The sequence below is a fragment of the Asterias amurensis genome, chromosome 8 (assembly GCF_032118995.1).
Source record: "Asterias amurensis chromosome 8, ASM3211899v1".
NCBI classification, from domain to species: Eukaryota; Metazoa; Echinodermata; class Asteroidea; order Forcipulatida; family Asteriidae; genus Asterias; species Asterias amurensis.
This window is the reverse complement of record NC_092655.1, coordinates 7004861-7025639: the sequence shown is the minus strand read 5'-3', so window position 1 is coordinate 7025639 and position 20779 is coordinate 7004861. Positions and strand designations below refer to the sequence as shown.

At 38.7% G+C, this 20779-nt stretch overlaps 1 protein-coding gene across 1 annotated transcript; it reads right to left on the bottom strand.

Annotated features, from left to right (window-relative positions):
* Positions 1 to 3638: 3638 nt before the first annotated feature.
* On the bottom strand, positions 3639 to 19851 carry LOC139940827 (uncharacterized). The gene is made up of 9 exons (XM_071937211.1): positions 19536 to 19851; positions 13263 to 13688; positions 12450 to 12589; positions 10280 to 10547; positions 8208 to 8459; positions 7789 to 7925; positions 4878 to 5065; positions 4178 to 4255; positions 3639 to 3930 (listed from the first exon to the last, which is right to left on the bottom strand). Exons 1-9 carry the CDS (start codon positions 19849 to 19851, stop codon positions 3639 to 3641), a joined length of 2097 nt encoding a protein of 698 aa, XP_071793312.1.
* Positions 19852 to 20779: the final 928 nt, after the last annotated feature.

The following is a 20779-nucleotide window of genomic DNA, read 5'->3' as shown; positions in this document are numbered from 1 at the left end:
TCAGATAATAATGATTAATTACAGACAAATTGCGGTATGATTAAATATTTTTATTCGGTGACTTAACGTCAATGTTTTGCCATAGTAGGCTTTATTGTTAAATTGCTATATTTTATTGAACACAAATTTCTATTGACTTACAATTGCACTTGGAACCCAACCTTGTTTTGGGGTTGGGGTTATGAAACACCTGAACTATTGACCAAATTATTCCAGTCCTTGTGTGTTCTACACCTTTGCCATAATGTTAACTTCAGAAAAGGTACAGTTTTAGGGTTTTTCAACTGAAGTTGTAAATTCAACAATAAACTCATGATAAGCAATTCAACAACATTCAATTATTAAAGACACTTTATACGCTTGTAGTTTCCCTAAGTTTTAGTTTTACAACATGAGAGGGCGCTACAGGGTTCAGCCTCCGGACATGATTGGACCATCTTCTGGTCACCTTATTGCCAGTCCATATAATGCGACTACTATACGAGTAAAGCTTTGTAATAAACTTACATAGTCAAAATTATCTACCAATTCAATGCATTTTTATCTGCACGTGTCTTACAGCGGGGAATACAAGATACCTAAAAAAAACATCGCTTGAAAATAACTACATTTTAATGGTCGAATTTAAACATTCATCTCACTTGCTAGTCTTATTACATCAAATCAGTAATTTGTGTGCGTTTGTATTTGCCGTCCGCCGCTCTGTGTACCATTCTCACTGTAGCTGAGGGGACGGTACACACATCCTCGATCCCAATGTGCCACGTGCAACCTACATGTTATACGACCGTTGCATGAATGTATAATCGCACTGTGACGATTGCATGAACGGTAGGATGTGTCTTAATATGCATGGCACTTGTAATAGGCAGCACTGGTAGACATGGACAATGACGAACGACCCTTCACCAAGTCTAAACCGATCTGATTTTCCTTCTATACCCCGCTCCCTAATTGTTGGCATAAATATTTGCAATAGACAAATTGCGCGGCTAATGTTAACATTTCACCACGTGACTTATAGTGGATACTAGGCAACGTCATTTTGGCAAGTGTCAAATACGTGCAAAAACTAATAATACGGTATAGGATCTATTTATCGTAAATAATAAAACTCAGTTAAGCCCGGTTCATACTTCCTGCAAATGCATCGGGCTTAAGGCATACTAAGCCTTTTGTTAAAGTTGTATGTTATGAAGAAATTGATTTCAAATAACATTGCAGTTGGCCCATCACTAATAATGGTTTAATTTGAGATTATTCACAACCGGTTTCGGAAGACGATGTAGCCAACCGTTATTTCTTTTGTAACGCAACTCACTACAAAGAGTATTTTAAACAATTTGAAGCATTTGAGACTTGATGAATTTCAAATAGACAATGGAATCACACAGTTTTCTGGATGATTTCAGCTTAAAAGTGGTTACATTCTAGTGTTGACAAATTAGTGTCTGATCGCGCTCCCCCTCCCTAATGACAAACCAATTCATCTTATTATGCCCCCCCTCTGTGCCCCGCCCCTTTACCACACCCACCAACAAAATCTTGGCCACCGCTGATAACTTTCAATGTAGAGCTTCAACACATACTGGAGCTGTCTTTATCCTAGTCTTGAAGTCAAGACGGTAATTGTTAAGCGCGGTGTGTAGTTACAGCGCGGTGTAGCTACGGGGACGATACACACACCCTCGATCCCAGTATGTGTGTGTGAGTCAGTCGGAATGTCGCAATTACCTCGCGCTACCTACGACTGTAACATCGCACTGTGACTGTTGCATGAAAGGCAGACAAATAGGCAGCGCCTAACGACTTGTCATCAAGTCTATCTTTATCCTAGCTTTCTGAACATTTTGCAAAAAGTCTTGTTAATAACTCCCGTTTAAAATCTCTTCTCCCCGCGACCAGAGAGAGTGTCCATGGTAGGAAAACACACAAATCGAAACAATATTCCACTCTTCCGATGAGAACCTCCCGTTTTAAAAACAGTCCGGTCCCTTTTTTTAAATTAAAATTTGACATAAATATTTTTGTGTTTTGGTAGTTTTTTTTAGTGTTGTCTATTATGTTAAATTTTTAAAATATTTATCTGTACAGTCTCATGCAATTTGGCCCTTGGGCCATGATTTGTGGTTTTAATAAAATAACATAATAGCATAACATTCCGGTCTATTACATACTCACAGATTCTTCAAATATTAAGAGATGTAAACGTCTTGGTGGAATAAACAAAAAGCAATAATCATCACCTACTTTTTAACAATGGCACTATTATGTGGGTGACGCCTTGTTTTAAGATGTGCGATAGGCCCAGTGACATTTGAGAGCACAATCATTGTTTTTGTTACTTTCTGAGCATACCGTAGAGGACGCTTTTCCTATCCCATTTTTCCCTTTATACAAACAACTTCCACCATGTGACCGCCAACTTTTGCGCGGCCCTTTTCAATCCTAAACAGGCACAACGATGATTGCGTTTTATTTACAGTTCATACTCGGCGTAATGAGTAAGTATTCTTAGGCAGCCTCGTTGAATATTACTTCTACTCTTGATTCTCACTAGAGACTTTATTGTATAATATACTTATTTATTTATTGTGTACACTCGGTGTGATCAAGATAACACTGATTATACAAATTATATATACAGACAAGTAACCATTAAAGGCATTGGACACGTTTGGTACTCAACATATATAATTAGCACACACTATTGTACTTCGTAAAGAGGATAAAACACTATGATAATGGTCCCCTCTGAAGTAAAGTACTTTGATAGGGAAAGGAATTTCTCCCTAAAATACTTAAAATACTTGAATCGGAGAATTACGTCAGGTCTGAGCCTCTTTGAGAGTGGTTTTTTTTTTTTTTTTTTTTTTTTTTTTGGGGGGGGTCTTTAATTAATTCTATTAAAACTGTAATGACCAATAATGAGCCCAAGTTTCACATATTTGTAGGGAGTGCTAATTCTATGCATATCATGTTCGGCTATATATACCAAGTGTGTTCACTGGTCTTTGACAACTACCTAAAGTATCCAGTACCTTTAAAGGGAAGGTACACGTTTGGTAATTACTCGAAACAAATATTAACTTAAAAACTGACTTGGTAATAGCAATGGAAAGCTGTTGATGGTATAAAACATTGTGGGAAATGACTCCCTCTGAAGTAGCGTAATTTTTGAGAAAGGGGTAATTTAAAAGCAGGACAGTTCTTTTCTCAACTTAGAAGTCTCCCGAACCCCGATTATCTACTCCGCGGCAGTAGAATATAGCAAGACAGTTCTCTAAGAACAAACTCTACCTGGCAAGTAGATACACACATGGTATTAACGCAAACCAAATATACATTGATACTTCACCATGCAATGCCTCAAATCCTATATAGGTAATTTCTCACTAAAATGATAAAAGACTTCTAGCTAGAAGTCTTTTGTTCCTATCTGAAAGCTCACAAGTTCGTCCAACAAGGGTGTTTTTTCTTTCATAATTTTCTCGCAACTTCGATGACCGATTGAGCCCAAATTTTCACGGGCTTGTTATTTAATGCTTATAATGGGATACAACAAGTGAGAAGACTTTTCTTCCCAAATACCATACGTGTACAGTGCCATTAAGGTGGTAACCAAGTCAAATCCAAAACTAAAATCCAACTTCTGCCGGTCTTATCTTCATTTCTGTTTGATAGAAAGAGTTACTTTGGGAGCCCGCGGTGCCCCATATGACCCCCTGACCGGTGATGGCCACCGACCCTGGATACGGGACGTATACTCCGTTCAGGTTACTCATATCACATGCGTTATACCACCAGGCACCTCGCGTAGTTTGTGCACATTGCCTGCCACTATCCAAATCATTATCCCGGTCGTGGGTTGACCATGCCATTCCGTGATGAATCGTTAAAGAATCACCTAAAAACATAACAGGACAAAAGCTCGTGAAAAAAAGTCTGAATTTTTGATGTATTTTGAATGCCAATAAACATTAACACAAAAATGTCCAGATTGATAGTAGTATTCAGAGCTGATGCTCGCATTGTAAGCACACATGCTAGCCATTGATCTGTTGTGAATTATCAATGTTATAAACATCAACAATAAAGATCCAAAATTGGCGGATTTTATCTGAGGACAACATGCACTGTTGTCAATATGTTTGTGTTTTGTTTTGGACACACGTACTTACCAGCTGTTCCCCTGTAAGACCCGACAGAGAGTCGGTACAAATCACCTTCGTCCGCAATAGAGAATTCGTCGTAACTGTGTCATGAGAAAAACAAGTAAAAAACCCTGATTATAGCACAATTATTTTCTTTTGTATTCTTAACAACAACAACAACAACAACAACAACAACAACAACAGCAACATCAACTACAGCAACAGCAACTCAAAAAACAACAACAACAACAACAACAGAAACAGCAACAACAGCAGCAGCAACAACAATAATAATAATAATAATTGTAATCTTATCAACAACAAAAACAACAGCAACAACAACACCAACATCAACTACATCAACAGCAACTCAACAAACAGAAACAGCAACAGCAACTACAGCAACAGCAACAACAAAAACAACAACAACAACAAAAACAACAACAACAACAACAACAACAACAACAACAACAACAACAACAACAACAACAACAACAACAACAACAACAACAACATCAACAACAACATCATCATTATCATCAACATCATTATCATCAACATCATTATCATCAACATCATCAACAACAACATCAACAACAACATCAACAACAACATCAACAACAACATCAACAAAATCATCAACAACATCATCAACAACATCAACAACAACAACATCAACAACATCAACAACATCAACATCACAAAAAGTGTACCATAACGTACAGTGCGTATAGAACATAGTTAAACCAATCTCTGATGATAACAATGAGCTCATAACGACGCTGATTAGACAACAGGTGTAGGTCGTCATTGCCTAACCAAAACTCTCTGGTGAGGTTGCCAAACCCTGCTTTGTAGTCCGCCCACGACAAGTAAAAGTCTTGGGAACCATCAACTCGACGTTGGAACACCTGTGGAAGTTATATCATGATACTTGTGAGTTATTAAAGTAGTTTTTCTCAATATTCTAATTTTTACGATCGAAGCTTTAAAGTCACCTGGAAATGGATTTTTTTTTCTTTCAAACATAAGAGTATATGCTTACGAACAATAAAACGATTTTTTTAGTAATTGTTTGTCACGATTTATATGTTTAAAAAATATATAAAGTTGTTTGGGATGCTGACTCCGCCTACCCCTTTTGTGACGTCATTCAAGGCAGACTTTGCCTGCAATGCGTATAGTAAACACACGTACAAAGTACATGTACGTCCAAGTCGTGAGTTGGTACATTTCAAAAAGTGTTTTTTTCTGCATTCAGCAGCAATACACCTGGTCGGCACTGCCGAAAAACAAACAAAAATCTTTTTTTTTTGAAACGTACAAACTCACGACTTGGTCCGTATATGTACTTTGCAATTGTGTTTATACTCTACGCATTACAGGCAAAGTCTGCCTCGATTGACGTCACGAACAGCGCCCTCTCGGGGATCGGGTCGGGGTCTACTCTTAAATTTGTAAATAACATAAGAACTGATTTTTTAAAACCTTAGTTAACTGTTTATTCACATTCAACTCATCAAAACACATACATTAGTGACAAAAGCTTTATTTAGAAAAAATACCACTTCCAGGTCACTTTAAAATCATGACGTATGACGGTGTCCTACCACTTTTAATAATAATAATATCCTTTAAAACGTCGTATAGAGGGAGCGTGTGTATTGATAATCTTTGATTGCAAAATTAAATAATAATAATAATACAAATAATAATAATAATAATAACCGTATTTATAATGCGCCTTTTGCCAAAGGATACAAAGCGCCAGGTATTATTACTGCAAGGAGTGGGTCGAATTTTGAGATATAGACCTAATCCTTAAGCACCATGTAATTGTTTACAAGGTGCTGTGGCGCAATATGCTGCCTTTCAGCCAGGAACACCGGGGCGAACCCCTTCTCTTTTCGATAAGTGTACTGGGTTCTTTTACATGCGTTTACACAACACATGGGACCAACGGCTTTACGTCCCATCCGAAGGACGAAGCAATGGTTATGTGTCTTGCAGGACACAAGTGTCACAGCTGGGGATTAGAACCCACACTCTGCTGATCAGAAACACCCGGAGTTTAAATTCGGTGCTCTTAACCGCTCGGCCACGACACTTCCAAATTGTTGTCATTGAACCCATAAATCCTAAACATAAGACATCGATGTTAAAGGCACTCAAAAAGGTTGCACAAAAACTCATTATTAGCATAAAAATGTACTTGGTAAAAAGCAATGGAGAGCTGTTGATAGCATGAAACATTGTGAAAAACGGCTCGCTCTGAAGTAACGTAGTTTTTGAGAAGAGGTCATTTGTCACTCAAATAAGACTTCAGCTGAAGCCTTTTTCAGACATCTGAAAGCACACAAACATTGTTTGCAACGAGGGTGATTTTTCTATCATTATTCTCGTATTCTCTGCAACTTATAGATGACCAATTGAGTCCATTTTTTAAAGATTTATTTATAGATATGTTTGGATACACTTAGTAAGAATACTACTCTTTAACAATTACCAAAAGTGTCCAGGGGTGGATTTCACAAATAGTTCAAACTTGTCTCATCTTGAGTTTTTATAGGACGAGTTACTTATCCAGCTAGCGCTAGCGTTAAGTTTTTAATAAGACTCTTTTTAAAATCGACCTCAGTGCTTTAACCTTAATGGCTGCGTACACAGTTGGGAAAGCTATTGTCTATGTACAGCCAAATGCCAGGGCTGCGTCTTTGCCCAATACGTCAGTGATCGATAGTGAGTATTAATAGTGTACTGCGCTCGGCTGTTAGCGCTCTCATTTTGACATCGAAATGAATGCGAGATTAACGGTTCACCCGTACCACGTGACCATCAGGATCCTGACGTAGGCTATAGTCCAATCTCTGAGGTATTTCAAGTGTGACGTCAGATGTTCAGCTAGCCTGAACATCTGACGTCACACTTCGAGCTCGTTAATGCCAGATAGTTGTCTCAAGCCTTGGTCAATCCCCGTCCATCTTCACCTTTCACCTAGGTTCATATGCAGACAACAGAAAGTGCAGCTTCCAAACGACACCTCGGACCAATCAAAACACATAAAAAACTCACGTCACTGCACGCGTATCCAATGAAATTGCTGGTTCTGAAAAGCAAGTACCTGTCTGTATCCTTGCGGATAAAAACAAACCTGGTCTAACGTTCAGCTGGCTCAATAGTTAGTCAAGTTTGATGAATCATGCCGAGTTTAAAGGAACACGTTGCCTTAGATCGGTCGAGTCGGTCTTTGAAAAGCGTTTGTAACCGTTTTTATAAAATGTATATGATTAGAGAGAAAATTTCAAAGTAGAATACAATGATCCACAAAAGTATCACTCGAAATTTCGTGGTTTTTCATAAAATGGCCGACCGTGTTAGTTAGCAAAGTAAAAGGAAAACCACGCAACTTCGAGGCAAATTTGTGAGGATCATTGTATTCTACTTTTAAAATATCTTTCTAACCATATGCATTTTATAAAAAACGGTTTCAAACGCTTTTTAAAGACCAACTCGACCGATCCAAGGCAACGTGTTTATTTTAAACCTGGTGAGCTTTATAGCGTTTTACAACCGACTGCAATGCATTAACCAATACCGATCACTGCTGTACACGACTGGACCTTGCGTCACTTACCGTCCAACCGCCACCACCATTTACCATTTCACAGAACACTGAGAGTGGTTGATCTCGACCGTCAACATTGATGTTATACACCCCGTTGGTTGTATGGCCCATCATTAATAAATCGTAGCAGTCTTTCCCTTTCATAGCTGTAACATATTGAAATTAAAGTGTCTGAAACATTAGGCAATTTAAATTTCCGACGGTGCAAAGCCTATATGGAACACCAGTGCAAAGATTAAATTTTAAATTGGCCATGGTGCTAACGCGGGTTTTGGACAATATAATTCCAGTAAGACAGTTCTCTAAGAACAAATTCTACCTGGAAAGTAGAAACACATTTGGTGTAACCGCCAACCAAATATAATTTGATACCTCACCATGCAATGCCTCAAATCATAAATGAGTTGGTTTTGTTTATACTTTCTTACCTTCCACGGGTCTGATTTTCATCTCCGCGAACTTCATTGAGTGGTAAAGATCTAGCCACGCGCCCCAGACCACACCCTGCCCAACATAAGGTACATAATCTGTGTTGATGTATGGGCAGTTCAAGCAAGCAAATATACATGCTTTGTACCACCAAGGGCCTAAGTAGGTCTGGGCACAGTGTCTGACGTCATCGTCATTGTCCCGATCCTTCGTGGAGAAAGGTTGACTATTGGTTGGGCTCAAGGAGTCACCTAGGACAAAAATGAACAGTGAATAGGATGTCAAGCATGTTTCCTTCCAAAATAACGTTAAAGGGAATTGATACCTTTTGTAAATCAAGTTGGGACATACAGGAGCCACAACGCTCTGTTAATAACGATGTATTGAACATAACTTACCTGAAAAAATGTCAGCTTCATTAGTCGTCAATTTTTTTGAGACAAATATTCATTGAAAACCGCAAAAGATTTCTTGTTCAGGGGAGTCGCGTCATAAGTTGTAGATGCTCATTGTTAATGTTCGTCTTTTCAAACGAAAACACTTTCTTTACATTACTCTTTTTGATGGTTTTTCTCATTTCTCAAAGGGTACAGCACCTCAGTAATAATATTTTAAGGGAAGCTTTTTACCATCGTTATCTTCAAACAGTGTTTGTAAATCTGTAACCACGATGTTCTGTATTGTAAAGGTATCCAAACCCATACAGTCTTGACTGTAATTAGAGAAGGATTGTTTGCAGTCAGAAAAACCAATCATGTTGTAATAATAATATAATAATACTAACCGTATTTCTAACGCGCCTTTTGCCAAAGGATACAAAACGCCAGGTATTATTACTGCAAGGAGTGGGACGAAGTTTGATATATAAGACCTCATCCTTAAGCACCATGTAATGGTTTACAAGGTGCTCTGACACAATATGCTGCCAATCCAGCCAGGAACACCGGGGCGAACCCGTTCTCTTTTCGATAAGTGCACTGGGTTCTTTTACATGGGACCAACGGCTTTACGTCCCATCCGAAGGACGAAGCAATGGTTATGTGTCTTGCTTAAGGACACAAGTGTCACGGCTGGGGATACGTTGTATGAAACCAACAAGCCGTTCTTCTACAAGCCACCACTTCTTAAAACATTATTCATAAATACCACAGACAGTTTCGCTATTCCTATTGGTGGAGAGCTCGTCACGTGGTTGTGTATAAACCTTTGTTTGTGACCAGTAAAAAGTGTTTAAACATGGGCGTGACACGCGAGCTTGCACCTGTGCTTATAAGACAGTTTCTTCATTCCTCCTATTGGTCAAGAGCAACGGCTGGAACAGTTGTGCCACATCACGCGATACGCGCGACGCGCACTGCAATCTCCTTATAAAGAGTTGTTTACCCGAGGGCCTTACCATTTCATAGCTGGAGGGGTGTTGCGTTGTTTGCGTCTCGGTAAAATTATCATGAACCAGGCCTCGTTGGGATTAAACCACTAGTTGAAAACCTCTTCATCACACATTTCCTTATTATCATTAACATGGTGTATATGTTTATATTTTTATCCATACAAAATTAGGTTCACACACGTATCTAATCCATTAGTTTTAGTAATCCCCAATCCGCTCCAGTTATCGTTTTTAAGACTAAACGTTTTGATTAGTATTGATGGAACGCTTGCGTTTATAGCGTAGAGAGCTTTTGCACACGATGTCATTTCATGAGGGCGCCCTCACATAATGAGGTCAAAAGGCGACTGTTCATTGGCCAAACCTGTGTGCCGCGCGTACAAATCTGTGCGTTTTGATTGTTTCGTCATCGATTTACCTCTAAGATGGCGGCTGGATGACGTCAATGCAGGGTCTATTGCAAATTTTGACTTAAGCCCGGTTCATACTTCCTGTAAATGCGAATGCGAAGCGAATTTGACGTGAATTTGACGTCACAACTATCCTTTCGCAGCTATGCTCGCAAGTGAGTTGAGCGGAGGGCAACTGCTGCGAATATTCGTTGCGATTTTTGTGACGTCAACATTCGCTTGGCATTCGCATTCGCAGGAAGTATGAACCGGGCTTAAAGTGTGAACAAACCTGCATCATATGATCCATAGAATGTACCGATGTCCAACCTATACAGGTTACTCTCCGTGTCCACTCTGAAGTGTCCATATTTGACGGCCATGCTGACCAGTGAAAACGATTGCATCTCAATCCGTAACTGATAAACCCGGTCTGATGTTAGCTCGTTGAGGGCGTCGTTGCCCAACCAGAAGTTTCTTGTGAGGTCACCGAACCCTGCTTTGTATTCTGCCCAAGTCAAGTCGAAGTCTTGCGAATTGTCCACACGCCTCTGAAAGACCTAGTGATGGTGCAAAAATAAATAACAGTTACAGTTCGATGGCGCTGTTTCTATATTAGGAGCAGAGCCGTATATGGGTGCACCCCACCAAATAGGACAAAACAGAGTGTCGAGCTCATTAATATTTTGTAGGCCCTGAAAAATAAAATATTCTATATTAGACAGATTTAATAGCCCCCAGAAAGTGTTTCAGTGTAAAAATGTTGCTCAAATGTTGAGGTATTTTGGATGACATAGGCCCTGAAATAAATGGTCCCAAGATTGATGCTCGGACGTTCTGAAAATTAGACCTGTGAAGGGGTGTTTTTACTTGGAGGGAGAATAACTCGACGGGCTCAGGGACTCCCCATATAAAATTGAGCAGATAATAAAAGTTCAAGAGTCAATCAATAATTTTCCCTTTCAAGTTGAAAGCTGTGAGACTTTTAAGTATTTGTTGTGTATTTTGTTATATTTATCATTTTGCACTGTGTGCTATGGGAGACTATTCGGTGGGGTGAACCCATATTGAGAGAGTTACAACAACTCGCGATTAGAAGCCATTTATTTCCCCAAGAAACGGCATTGGCGAACACGGGGTGCCAAACTAGTCTGCCCATTAGCTGTGCTTCATTTGGAGAAAACATGGCGTCCAGCAACCACGTGACCAAAGAAAACTGGTCCCTCCATGTCGCAACGATCTCAATACACAACTCTGACTAGGAGCAAGCTTCAGTCAGGGACCACTTAGAACTATCCATGTTTTATCAATTACTGATCTTATAAAAAGGAAATAAAAACAAAAGGATGATTTTTAAAAATTAAAAATTGATTCTCAATATTAAACAAAAAGAAATGTAAAGCCGATTTTGTTATTGCATGCGGTATGGTTGGTTTGGTCTAAAACATTTTCTGAACATCTAACCCAAAAACGTTGGCATAATTTAGGGTCTTAAATTATGACTACTGTTGTTTTGGAAAGCTGCCTTTTGGCGTCATGCTGGTTACAACCTTTGACACAATGGCGATTGTAGCGGAATATTTTGCACAAAGTCTGCTAACTATCTGAATGTAGGTTTTCGTGACGTTGACTTCTGCAACCGTGGACCTCCTATTGTCTCTCTTGTGTTTATACTATACTTTTGTTTTGTGCAACAGCTCCCATTGGTTTTGTACACGTTTTCTAACTGTGGACCTTTCAATGGACTCTCTTGTGTTATTTTGTTAAAGGTCCCCGGTTTGAACTTGTATATAACTACTCTTGTACGCACCACGAAACAGGGCATAAAGCCTGGAGTACATCGAAATTATTGATATACCGACGACAACAGAACTAAAGTGTAAAAAAATAGAACCGGGTGGTTAGAGAATAAACGTTTCTATCAGTATGCTCTGATTGTCTTCAAGAGAAATAGATATCCACATGTTTGAAACTTACATGTTGTGGAGAAAGAATAACTATAAATATGAATAGTAGACTAGCGGGTACAACCATGTGTAAAATCTCTTTTGAGGAAGTGTTGGCTCTGAAAAGAGCCAGTGTCCACATTGATATCTACTAAAAACAATGTATCTATTTACTTATCTGGCTGGTCTCGTCCGTCTGTCTGTCCTTGTCTGTCCATTGGTTAATTTTTAAAAAGCACTATGCTTCAAAGTTTCCCTGCATGTTGGTAATAACTCAGCGGAGTATCTTTAGCCATGTTATAGTATGTTTCAATTCTGTATAGCCTGTACAATGGTTGAATTGCATTTGATGCTTTTGTTGGTTTCCAATAATAGAATAAATATCTTAACACAATGGTGGTACCACAAACCACTCTTAGTTCTACTTCCACAGTGCACACCTTTAAACCCTACAAACACATTTAAGTACACACGTGTAGCATTCGCTGACGGAGCTTATGTCTAAACGTAACTTACCGTCCAACCCCCCTCATCGGAATCCATATCACAGTAGACTTGCAAAGATCCAGTCCGCCTCGCTGGGTACAAAGTGTACTCACCGCTGATGCTAGAGGGTGAATTGATTTGAATGTCCCAGCAGTCGAGTGGTTGAAACTCTATAAAGACAAAGGGAGAAAAATAAGTTAAATAAAGGCACTATAGTTACGTCTTTTAACTTCCTATATGGAACCTTACAGATGAATGCACATCCCAGAAGCAAAGTCTATAGCTAGCGCATTTATTTGGGAGGGTTTCAAGAGACAGTTGCCAGGGAAAGAAGTATGCTACAATTTTGTTTGCATAAATTGACTAGACTGTTTAAGTAGAAACAAACATTGGTACCTAGCCACACTCATGAACTAACCACGATCACAAACAATAACCATTAAATTAAAAACACAGCGTCCGAATTGTAAACTCAGTATTTTCTCGAGTTTGGTGAAAACACCACAGGCATAGTACTCAAACGTCCTGTTGGACGGTGGGATTTGAACCCACAACCTTTGCAATTCTAGAGCAGTGTCACCACCGAGTTTTCCCCGTAGCTAGAGGCAGTTCGAAGCCTATGATTAGCAGCGGGTACTTCAGCGATTTAAAATGTGTTGACTTTGTAGGCATTTTCATTTTAGTTGGCCGGGAAAATCTATATTAGCAAGATGATGTAAACAGATGAGGTAATGAACCAGAAAAAAACGTAATTGACCAATCTGCTGATGATATATGAAGCAAACAACTTGGACCATTCATAATTCTCGATGCAAGAGAGCTTTTTAGCAAGAACCAACACACGCCAAATGAATCGTTTTAACCTGTTGTAGTTGGTGCTGCAGTAGTCGGTTCTGCAGTAGTCGGTTCTGCAGTAGTTGGTGCTGCAGTAGTCGGTGCTGCAGTAGTCGGTGCTGCAGTAGTCTGTGCTGCAGTAGTTGGTGCTGCAGTAGTCGGTGCTGCAGTAGTCTGTGCTGCAGTAGTCGGTGCTGCAGTAGTCTGTGCTGCAGTAGTCGGTGCTGCAGTAGTCGGTGCTGCAGTAGTCGGTGCTGCAGTAGTCTGTGCTGCAGTAGTTGGTGCTGCAGTAGTCGGTTCTGCAGTAGTTAGTGCTGCAGTAGTCGGTGCTGCAGTAGTCGGTGCTGCAGTAGTCGGTGCTGCAGTAGTCGGTGCTGCAGTAGTTGGTGCTGCAGTAGTCGGTGCTGCAGTAGTCGGTGCTGCAGTAGTCGTTATCTGTGTTGTGATTAAAAGCATTATTTCGTACACATTTGAAAATGTTGAAAAAACTATACCCTGGAAACTGCGTTGAATAGGTGGTCATTGTCTAAATGAGGATTGCTAGTCTTTTTTTTTTTTTTGGCAAAGTAGAAGGAAAGAGAGCATCAACATCAACTAGGTCCAGTGACATTTAGGTACACCTTTGTGGCTACATTTAGGTAAAACTTTGGGACTACAATATGGTCAGGCAACAATTAGGTACAACTTTGGGGCTACATGTAGGTATATCTTAGGGACTGTATTTAGGTCGGGTGACATTTAGGTACAAATTTGGGGCTACATTTAGATTGGGCGACATTTAGGTAAAACTTTGAGGCTACATTTAGGTCGGGTAACAATTAGGTACATTTTAAGGGCTACATTAAGGTCGGGTGACATCTAGGTACTACTTTTGGGCTACAAATAGGTCGGGCGACAATTGGGTACTTACTGTTGGGCTACACTTAGGTACATCTTTGGGACTAATTAAGGTCGGGTGACATAACGGTACTACTTTGGGGCTACAACTAGGTCCGGGACATTTAGGTACAACTTTTTGGCTACATTTAGGTTGGACGACATTTAGGTAAAACTTTGAGGCTACATTAAGGTCGGGCAACAACTAGGTTGAGGCTACAGTAAGGTCGGGCAACAATAAAGTACGTTTTGGGGGCTACATTAAGGTCGGGTGACATCTAGGTACTACTTTTGGGCTACATTAAGGTCGGTCAAAACTGAGTTAATTATTGGGCTATATTTAGGCCGGGTGGGGACAACAATTTTTTTGCGGTTTCTGGGCTAAATTTAGGTCGGGACAAAATTTGTGGCCTTGGCTAATTTAGGGGGCCGCACAGTTGATATGCAGTGGTCAAACGCATTTGTTGAATTTAAATATACTGCTATAAATAAATATTCGCTATCCTGCCTCTGTTTATAGAGCCTTAGCAAGGCTAAAAATAACTATTGTTTTTGTGTTCTACTGATCAAAATAAGTCGCGAATCAGCTAGTATTTATCATAGCTTGAATTATGTAAGAGAATGAGTAAGCTATTTGTTCTGACAGCCTTTAATTCCCTTTCATTTGCGGCTGTTGTGCAGAGTGCTCTCAGCTACTTACAAGTTTTATTTCAACTACATTTTTTATGATAAGGGCTCTTGCAGACACTTTTTATGACCATAAGCTGAAAATAAGACCACTATAATGGACGCTGTTATAGTAAGTCATCACCCGAATAAGAATGATTATAATTTGAATATTGGTGTTATTTTGATGTTCCTACTGAACCCCTCAATGAACCACATTAAACATTCATACAGTTAGCCCTCTTTGAGTTAGAACATGTAAGCAATAATTACATGCGGCTTCTTTGATCGCAATCTGCATTATTAAACATACTGGTTCCAATAATCCAAATACCACATGGCATTGACTCACATGTTGATCATTTATACCCAAAACAAACAAACAACACAAAACGTAGACATTTCTATACAGCTTATTGCTATGGCAACGAATTATTTCAGAATTGGGATTTGATGTTGTTAAACTCGTAGTAAATGAACAGGTTTTTTTTCATGTATTCTGGTTGTAAAGCAAATGACTCTCTACCAAGCGAACATAATCACTTTCTAGCAAAAACTAATGAAGGAAGGGTGCCTTTTAGGCAGTCTTTTCGTTTGAAATTAATTTCCTTTTTAGGTGTCGATACTCGTGTTTAATGTACGTGTGTAAGTAATCATCATCAATGCTACTTTGTCAAAGCACGTAGAGAGACATTACTGGTCAAATAGCAATCAAATATTTTACTACAAGACGACATGATAAATTATGATATGCTTCAGTTTAAGACTTTTCCTTAATCCAGGCATCTCTCTGATGGGAAAGTATTATGGTTTTGGAGCCGTCTTGTTGATCCTTTATAAATGTAGATAGTGCAATCAAACTATCACCTGCAAATTTCTAGCAAAATATGGAAGCGGTTTTGAGATTTCGCCGAAAATATAGAAGCGGTTCATGCATGACGGAATACATTACCTGAGACGTTTCTCAAATTCAAATTCAAATTGGGGGGGGGTCAATAAAGCTTTTAACATAACCACATTACCTCAAAATGCTTTTTACTATCGAAAGCTATTTACTTTTGACCAAATAAGTTCGTTTTACAATAATTATTGAATGCTCTAATTTCGTTAATGCTTTAGTGAATTACCTTCGAAAGCTGATGTAGGCCTAAGCTTCTAACCAATAGTTCTTGTTATCCCATTGTTTCTCAGAGTGGTTACCAAAACGTAGACCTTCCCTTTAAATACCTTATTGACATCTTTAAAAATACAGTAGAACAATTGTACTTCGTTAGCACTTTTCATTGCTGGCCTTGTCTAGTTAGCATGCGGGGAAGGAGCACACTTACAGAATATAGTCAGTGTTTTTTTTATATATGGATCGGGCGTTGTATTTATTCTGGTTCGATTCGAGAGACAGACAAACTGTGAATAACTCGACGATGACCTTGGAATGAACTCCAAACAATATGCAGGGTTCTTGAAATGTTTAAATATTTACTTACAGCCATTGGACACTTTCGGTAAACAGTATTGTCCAAGTCCCAAACTTCGTGTATCACAACTTCTATATAAAATAACAAACTTGTGAAAATTTTGGCTCAATCGGTCATCGGAGTCGGGAGAAAATAACGGGAAAACCCACTCCTGTTTCCGTGTCATGCCGTGTCATGACATGTGTTTAAAATAAATCCGTAATTCTCGCTAACGAGAATTGATATTGTTTTAATGTTTTCTCTAAAAGTAAAGCATTTCATGGAATAATATTTCAAGAGAAGTCTTTCACCACTACCTTCTGTAAGCCCTGTAAGTTATTTGTAAATCTGTTAACCTTTTTTTTCTGTACCGAAAGTGTATAATGGCTTTAAAAATAACCTATTTATTTGTTTATTATAGAGTCATCTTAGATAAAAAGTGAAAATCACATCTGAGAAATGTTTTCAGGAGAGTTGTGTAAATACATTGTACGTGCTAAATTAATTTGCTTCTCTTGAAACTGAAATGATTTTGTGACATTGTTTAACCAATTTCTCAAAAACTACAGTACCTCAGCTAGTAATATTTTAAGGGAAGATTTCTACCATCGAACCTTTTTAACTCCATGTAAATCTGTGGACATCGTATTTTGTGTTGTATTTATAAATACCACAGACAGTTTCGCTATTCCTATTGGTGGAGAGCGCGTCATTTGGGTGTGTATAAACCTTTGCTTATGACCAGTACATATTCTTATAAGACAGTTTCTTCATTCCTATTGGTCGAGAGCAACGGCTGACAGTTGTGCCACATCACGCGATACGTGCGACGCCCACAGCATTCCCTTATAAGGAGTTGTTTACCAGAGGGCGGCGGAGGACTCTACCATTTCATAGCTGGAGGAGTGTTGTGTTGAAAGAAATAATTGAACAATTATATGTTTTGCATTTAGTTTACTTTTTGACAAAAAAAGTGATGATGTTCTTGACCGAAAAGGTATTTATGAATGGGAATCAAAGTGTGTTGAATCGGTTTGTGACTAGTAGTGGTTTAAACCCGCCGAGGCCTGGTTCTTGATAATTTACCTCGACTTCGTCTCGGTAAAATTATCAAGAACCAGGCCTCGTTGGGATTAAACCACTAGTTGAAAACCTCTTCACTACACATTGATTCCCTTACTTAAAAATACCCAAACCCTTTAAACACTTAAACTCCTACATTAATAATGCTCCAGGGTTAATGTGTATTGAGGGATTAATCTTTCTTACATTAATTTTTTCTGCAATTACATTTCTGCAAGAGTGCACGTAGTGTGTTGATATCATTTCCTGGTATCCTTGGATGTGCATTCCTGCACATGTTACTTCATTGTGGTAATATTTTCCCCTTGACCAGTATTGTAAGTCTAAGGGCACCTGTTACTGCCATTGTGTATGTTGTTGTATCTTTGTTTATGCTCTTTTTGTTTATGGTCGCAGGTGGTTTGTTTTGTAATGTTAATTTAATATTAACTTAATGCACCTATGTCCTTAAGCAAGACTATTAACCAAGATGCTTCGTCCTTCGGGTGGGACATAAAGCCGTTGGTCCCGTGTGTTATGTAACGCACGCAAAAGAACCCAGAAAAGAGAAATGGGTTCACCCAGATGTTCCTGGTTTGATTGGCTGCATTTTGCGCCACAACGCATTGTAAACCATTACAAAGTGCTATATAAAAGTAGTAGGTATCATAGTTCAAACGTTGTCCCACATTCTTGCAGGAAAATACTGAACGTTGAGGAACATTGAGTGTCACTGAGTGACGGGTATGAATAATAAAACAAAAAAAAATAAAAAATAGTAAATAATATAGGTTTTCTCGGTCAATTTCGGAAAATGAGCAGCCAAGTTAACCACCAGCCTATTCTATTCCGCACGAAATCGAATGCTACTAAAAAAAAGGGTCATTCGATTTCATTTTAAGACTAGTCAAAACAATTATTCAATTTAACAATTCATCGAAGCTTCATTCAAATTCAAGTGTTTTTGAGGCGTGTGTTTAGTCATTCAATTTCATTTTGAGGCAGTCAATTCTGATATTTGTGCAGTCTTAAAAACGCTCGGTTAACTTGTTGTTTCCTTATACGAATGTTAAAGGCATGCGGTTAATGTTTTGGCACTCTTGAACATAATATGCCAAGATGTCTGGCATGCCAACAGATGGTTGGTGAATATTTACAAAAAACAACAACTGGAAAAACATTTAAAAAAAAAAAAAAAAAAAAAAAAAAAACACTCAAACACAATCAAATGTCAGGTCTTGGTCAGTTAACCATTGAAGGTCTCCCGAAAAAAATAAAGGAGAAAACAACCTTATGGGGCCTAAGGTAAAATCTTGAAGGTAAAAAAATAAAATAAAGAACATAAGTTTTCATTTTTTGAAAGATTGATTGTAGTGTTCAACTCGACTTCGCCTTTTTAAAAGGGAGCATTCCATCTTGAACCTGTGAAGATACGAAACGGTTTGCCTTATACAGATTATCTGTTTATTCGTATTTCTTTAGTCGTACTTATATTAATCCTCTTTACGAAATTGAAATGATTAAATCAGCAAAATATCCAGTCGAACCAGCTTTGCTAAATTGAAGATAATTGTGTGTCATGAAAAAGAATGAGTGTGCTAGGAACTTGAATGCCTCAAAACGAAATTGAATGACCGAATTCTGAATTTGAAACGCAGTAAAAACCGGAGAGGCAAAATAGCTTTAATTCGAGCGCCTGGAAATTAAATTGGCTGCTCATTTGCCGATTTGACCGAGAAAACCTTTATAGGTTTTCTCGGTCAATTTCGGCAAATGAGCAGCCAATTTGGGTTTTATGAGTAGTCAAATTTAATGTTGTGTCATTCGATTTAACAGAATAATCATTCAATTTAACAACTCACCAAAACAGCATTCAAATTCGCAGACGCTTCTTGAGGCGTGTGTGTCACGAAAAAGAACGACGATACGCTAAGTTGAACAGAGTGCCTAAGGAATTCGACTCAATTCAAAACGAAATTGAATGGCTGAATTGAGAATTTGAAACGCAGTAACAACTGGAGAGGCAAAACAGCTTTAACTCGAACGCATGAAAATGAAATCGGCTGCTCATTTTCTGAAATTGACCGAGAAAACCTATATTAATAAGACTTGTAATGCGCACATATCTACCCTACTGGGTGATCAGGGCGCAGATGAACGCAATATAAGAAGCCACTTGTTTTGTTGTAATAACTTTTACAATTTTTTTGCAGTGTTATCTTACTTACGGTTTTTTGTAGTTCAACCACTGGTGACCTCTCCTGCGTTCCGTACCTCCACCCCTCTTTATCCACTACGTCACCAGGATGGGCCTCTCTGTGGCTGGCATTCAGTTCACAGATGCCTCCTGTACCCCCATAATTAATGGAAACACACCTGTCCTCATTTAGGCAAGCAGCCAAACACCTTGTCCAGGATCTCTGGGTGTTATTCTTGATCACATGGTTAGTTAGAACCTGGTCGCGGGTTGCTTGACGCAAAAGAGCCGACCGGCCAAGGGGACCTGTTCCCGGTTGAGCCGAGACGGCTTGGAAAGTCATCACAAAGCATGACAAAACCAAAATCACACTTACAGATACTTTCAAACTTGAAGTCATCTTGACATCAGAACGACGATGGTGAACCAATCTCAGAAACAACTATTTCAGCAGTTATTTGACTCAACTTTTCATAGCGTTTCCGTCCTGTCACCATCTACCGGTTCTTCGTGAGTCCAAGTCAGTTTCAATAATAAAGAACAGCTTATCATGAAACAGTAACTATAAAACAAACCCCGCCTTGTTTGTGTTAGTGACTGACGTTATTGTTCCAGCCAAACACCTCGATGCTCATAATGTTGCCGTAGAAATTGGATCGAAATATCAACTAAGATGGTTGTCTTGACAAGTGGAGTCATTCGCGTCAATAAACATAAATTTTAACAAAACAAACAACAGGTTAAGACATACGGCTGTGCACCGGAGACCCTTAATTGTTTCGCCAGACAACAAAAACATGGTTTTACTGTGTGACGCACACAACTGAAAGAGCGCGAAGCACTGAATACCACTAGTAGCTAAAAAACATTCGCTCGCTGCATAAATTATGGTAAAAAGCCTTTGTGTTGTGTGAGTGATGCTCTGCATTGATTTCAAGCTGTGAAGGCTGTTTAAATCTAAATTGGCCATTATTAATATTAGGGTCAAATTGATCAGAACTATTTTACCTAAACGAATTTCGTGTTTTTGCGATCGTATTTTGAGGTCGGTAAAATTTGTTCTAAACTAATATTTATAATCGATTTCTTACTTCCTAAGGAAATTGTATATTAATAAGTAATTTTGTAACTAATTTGAAACACCCGGGGTAAAAATATGTGTTATTAGATACCATAGACAAATGCTACCATTGGAGGGGTGTATTTTGCATTTACACAATTAATTTATAATATTGTACTGATTCGATTAAAATGTTGTTTTAGTGATGATG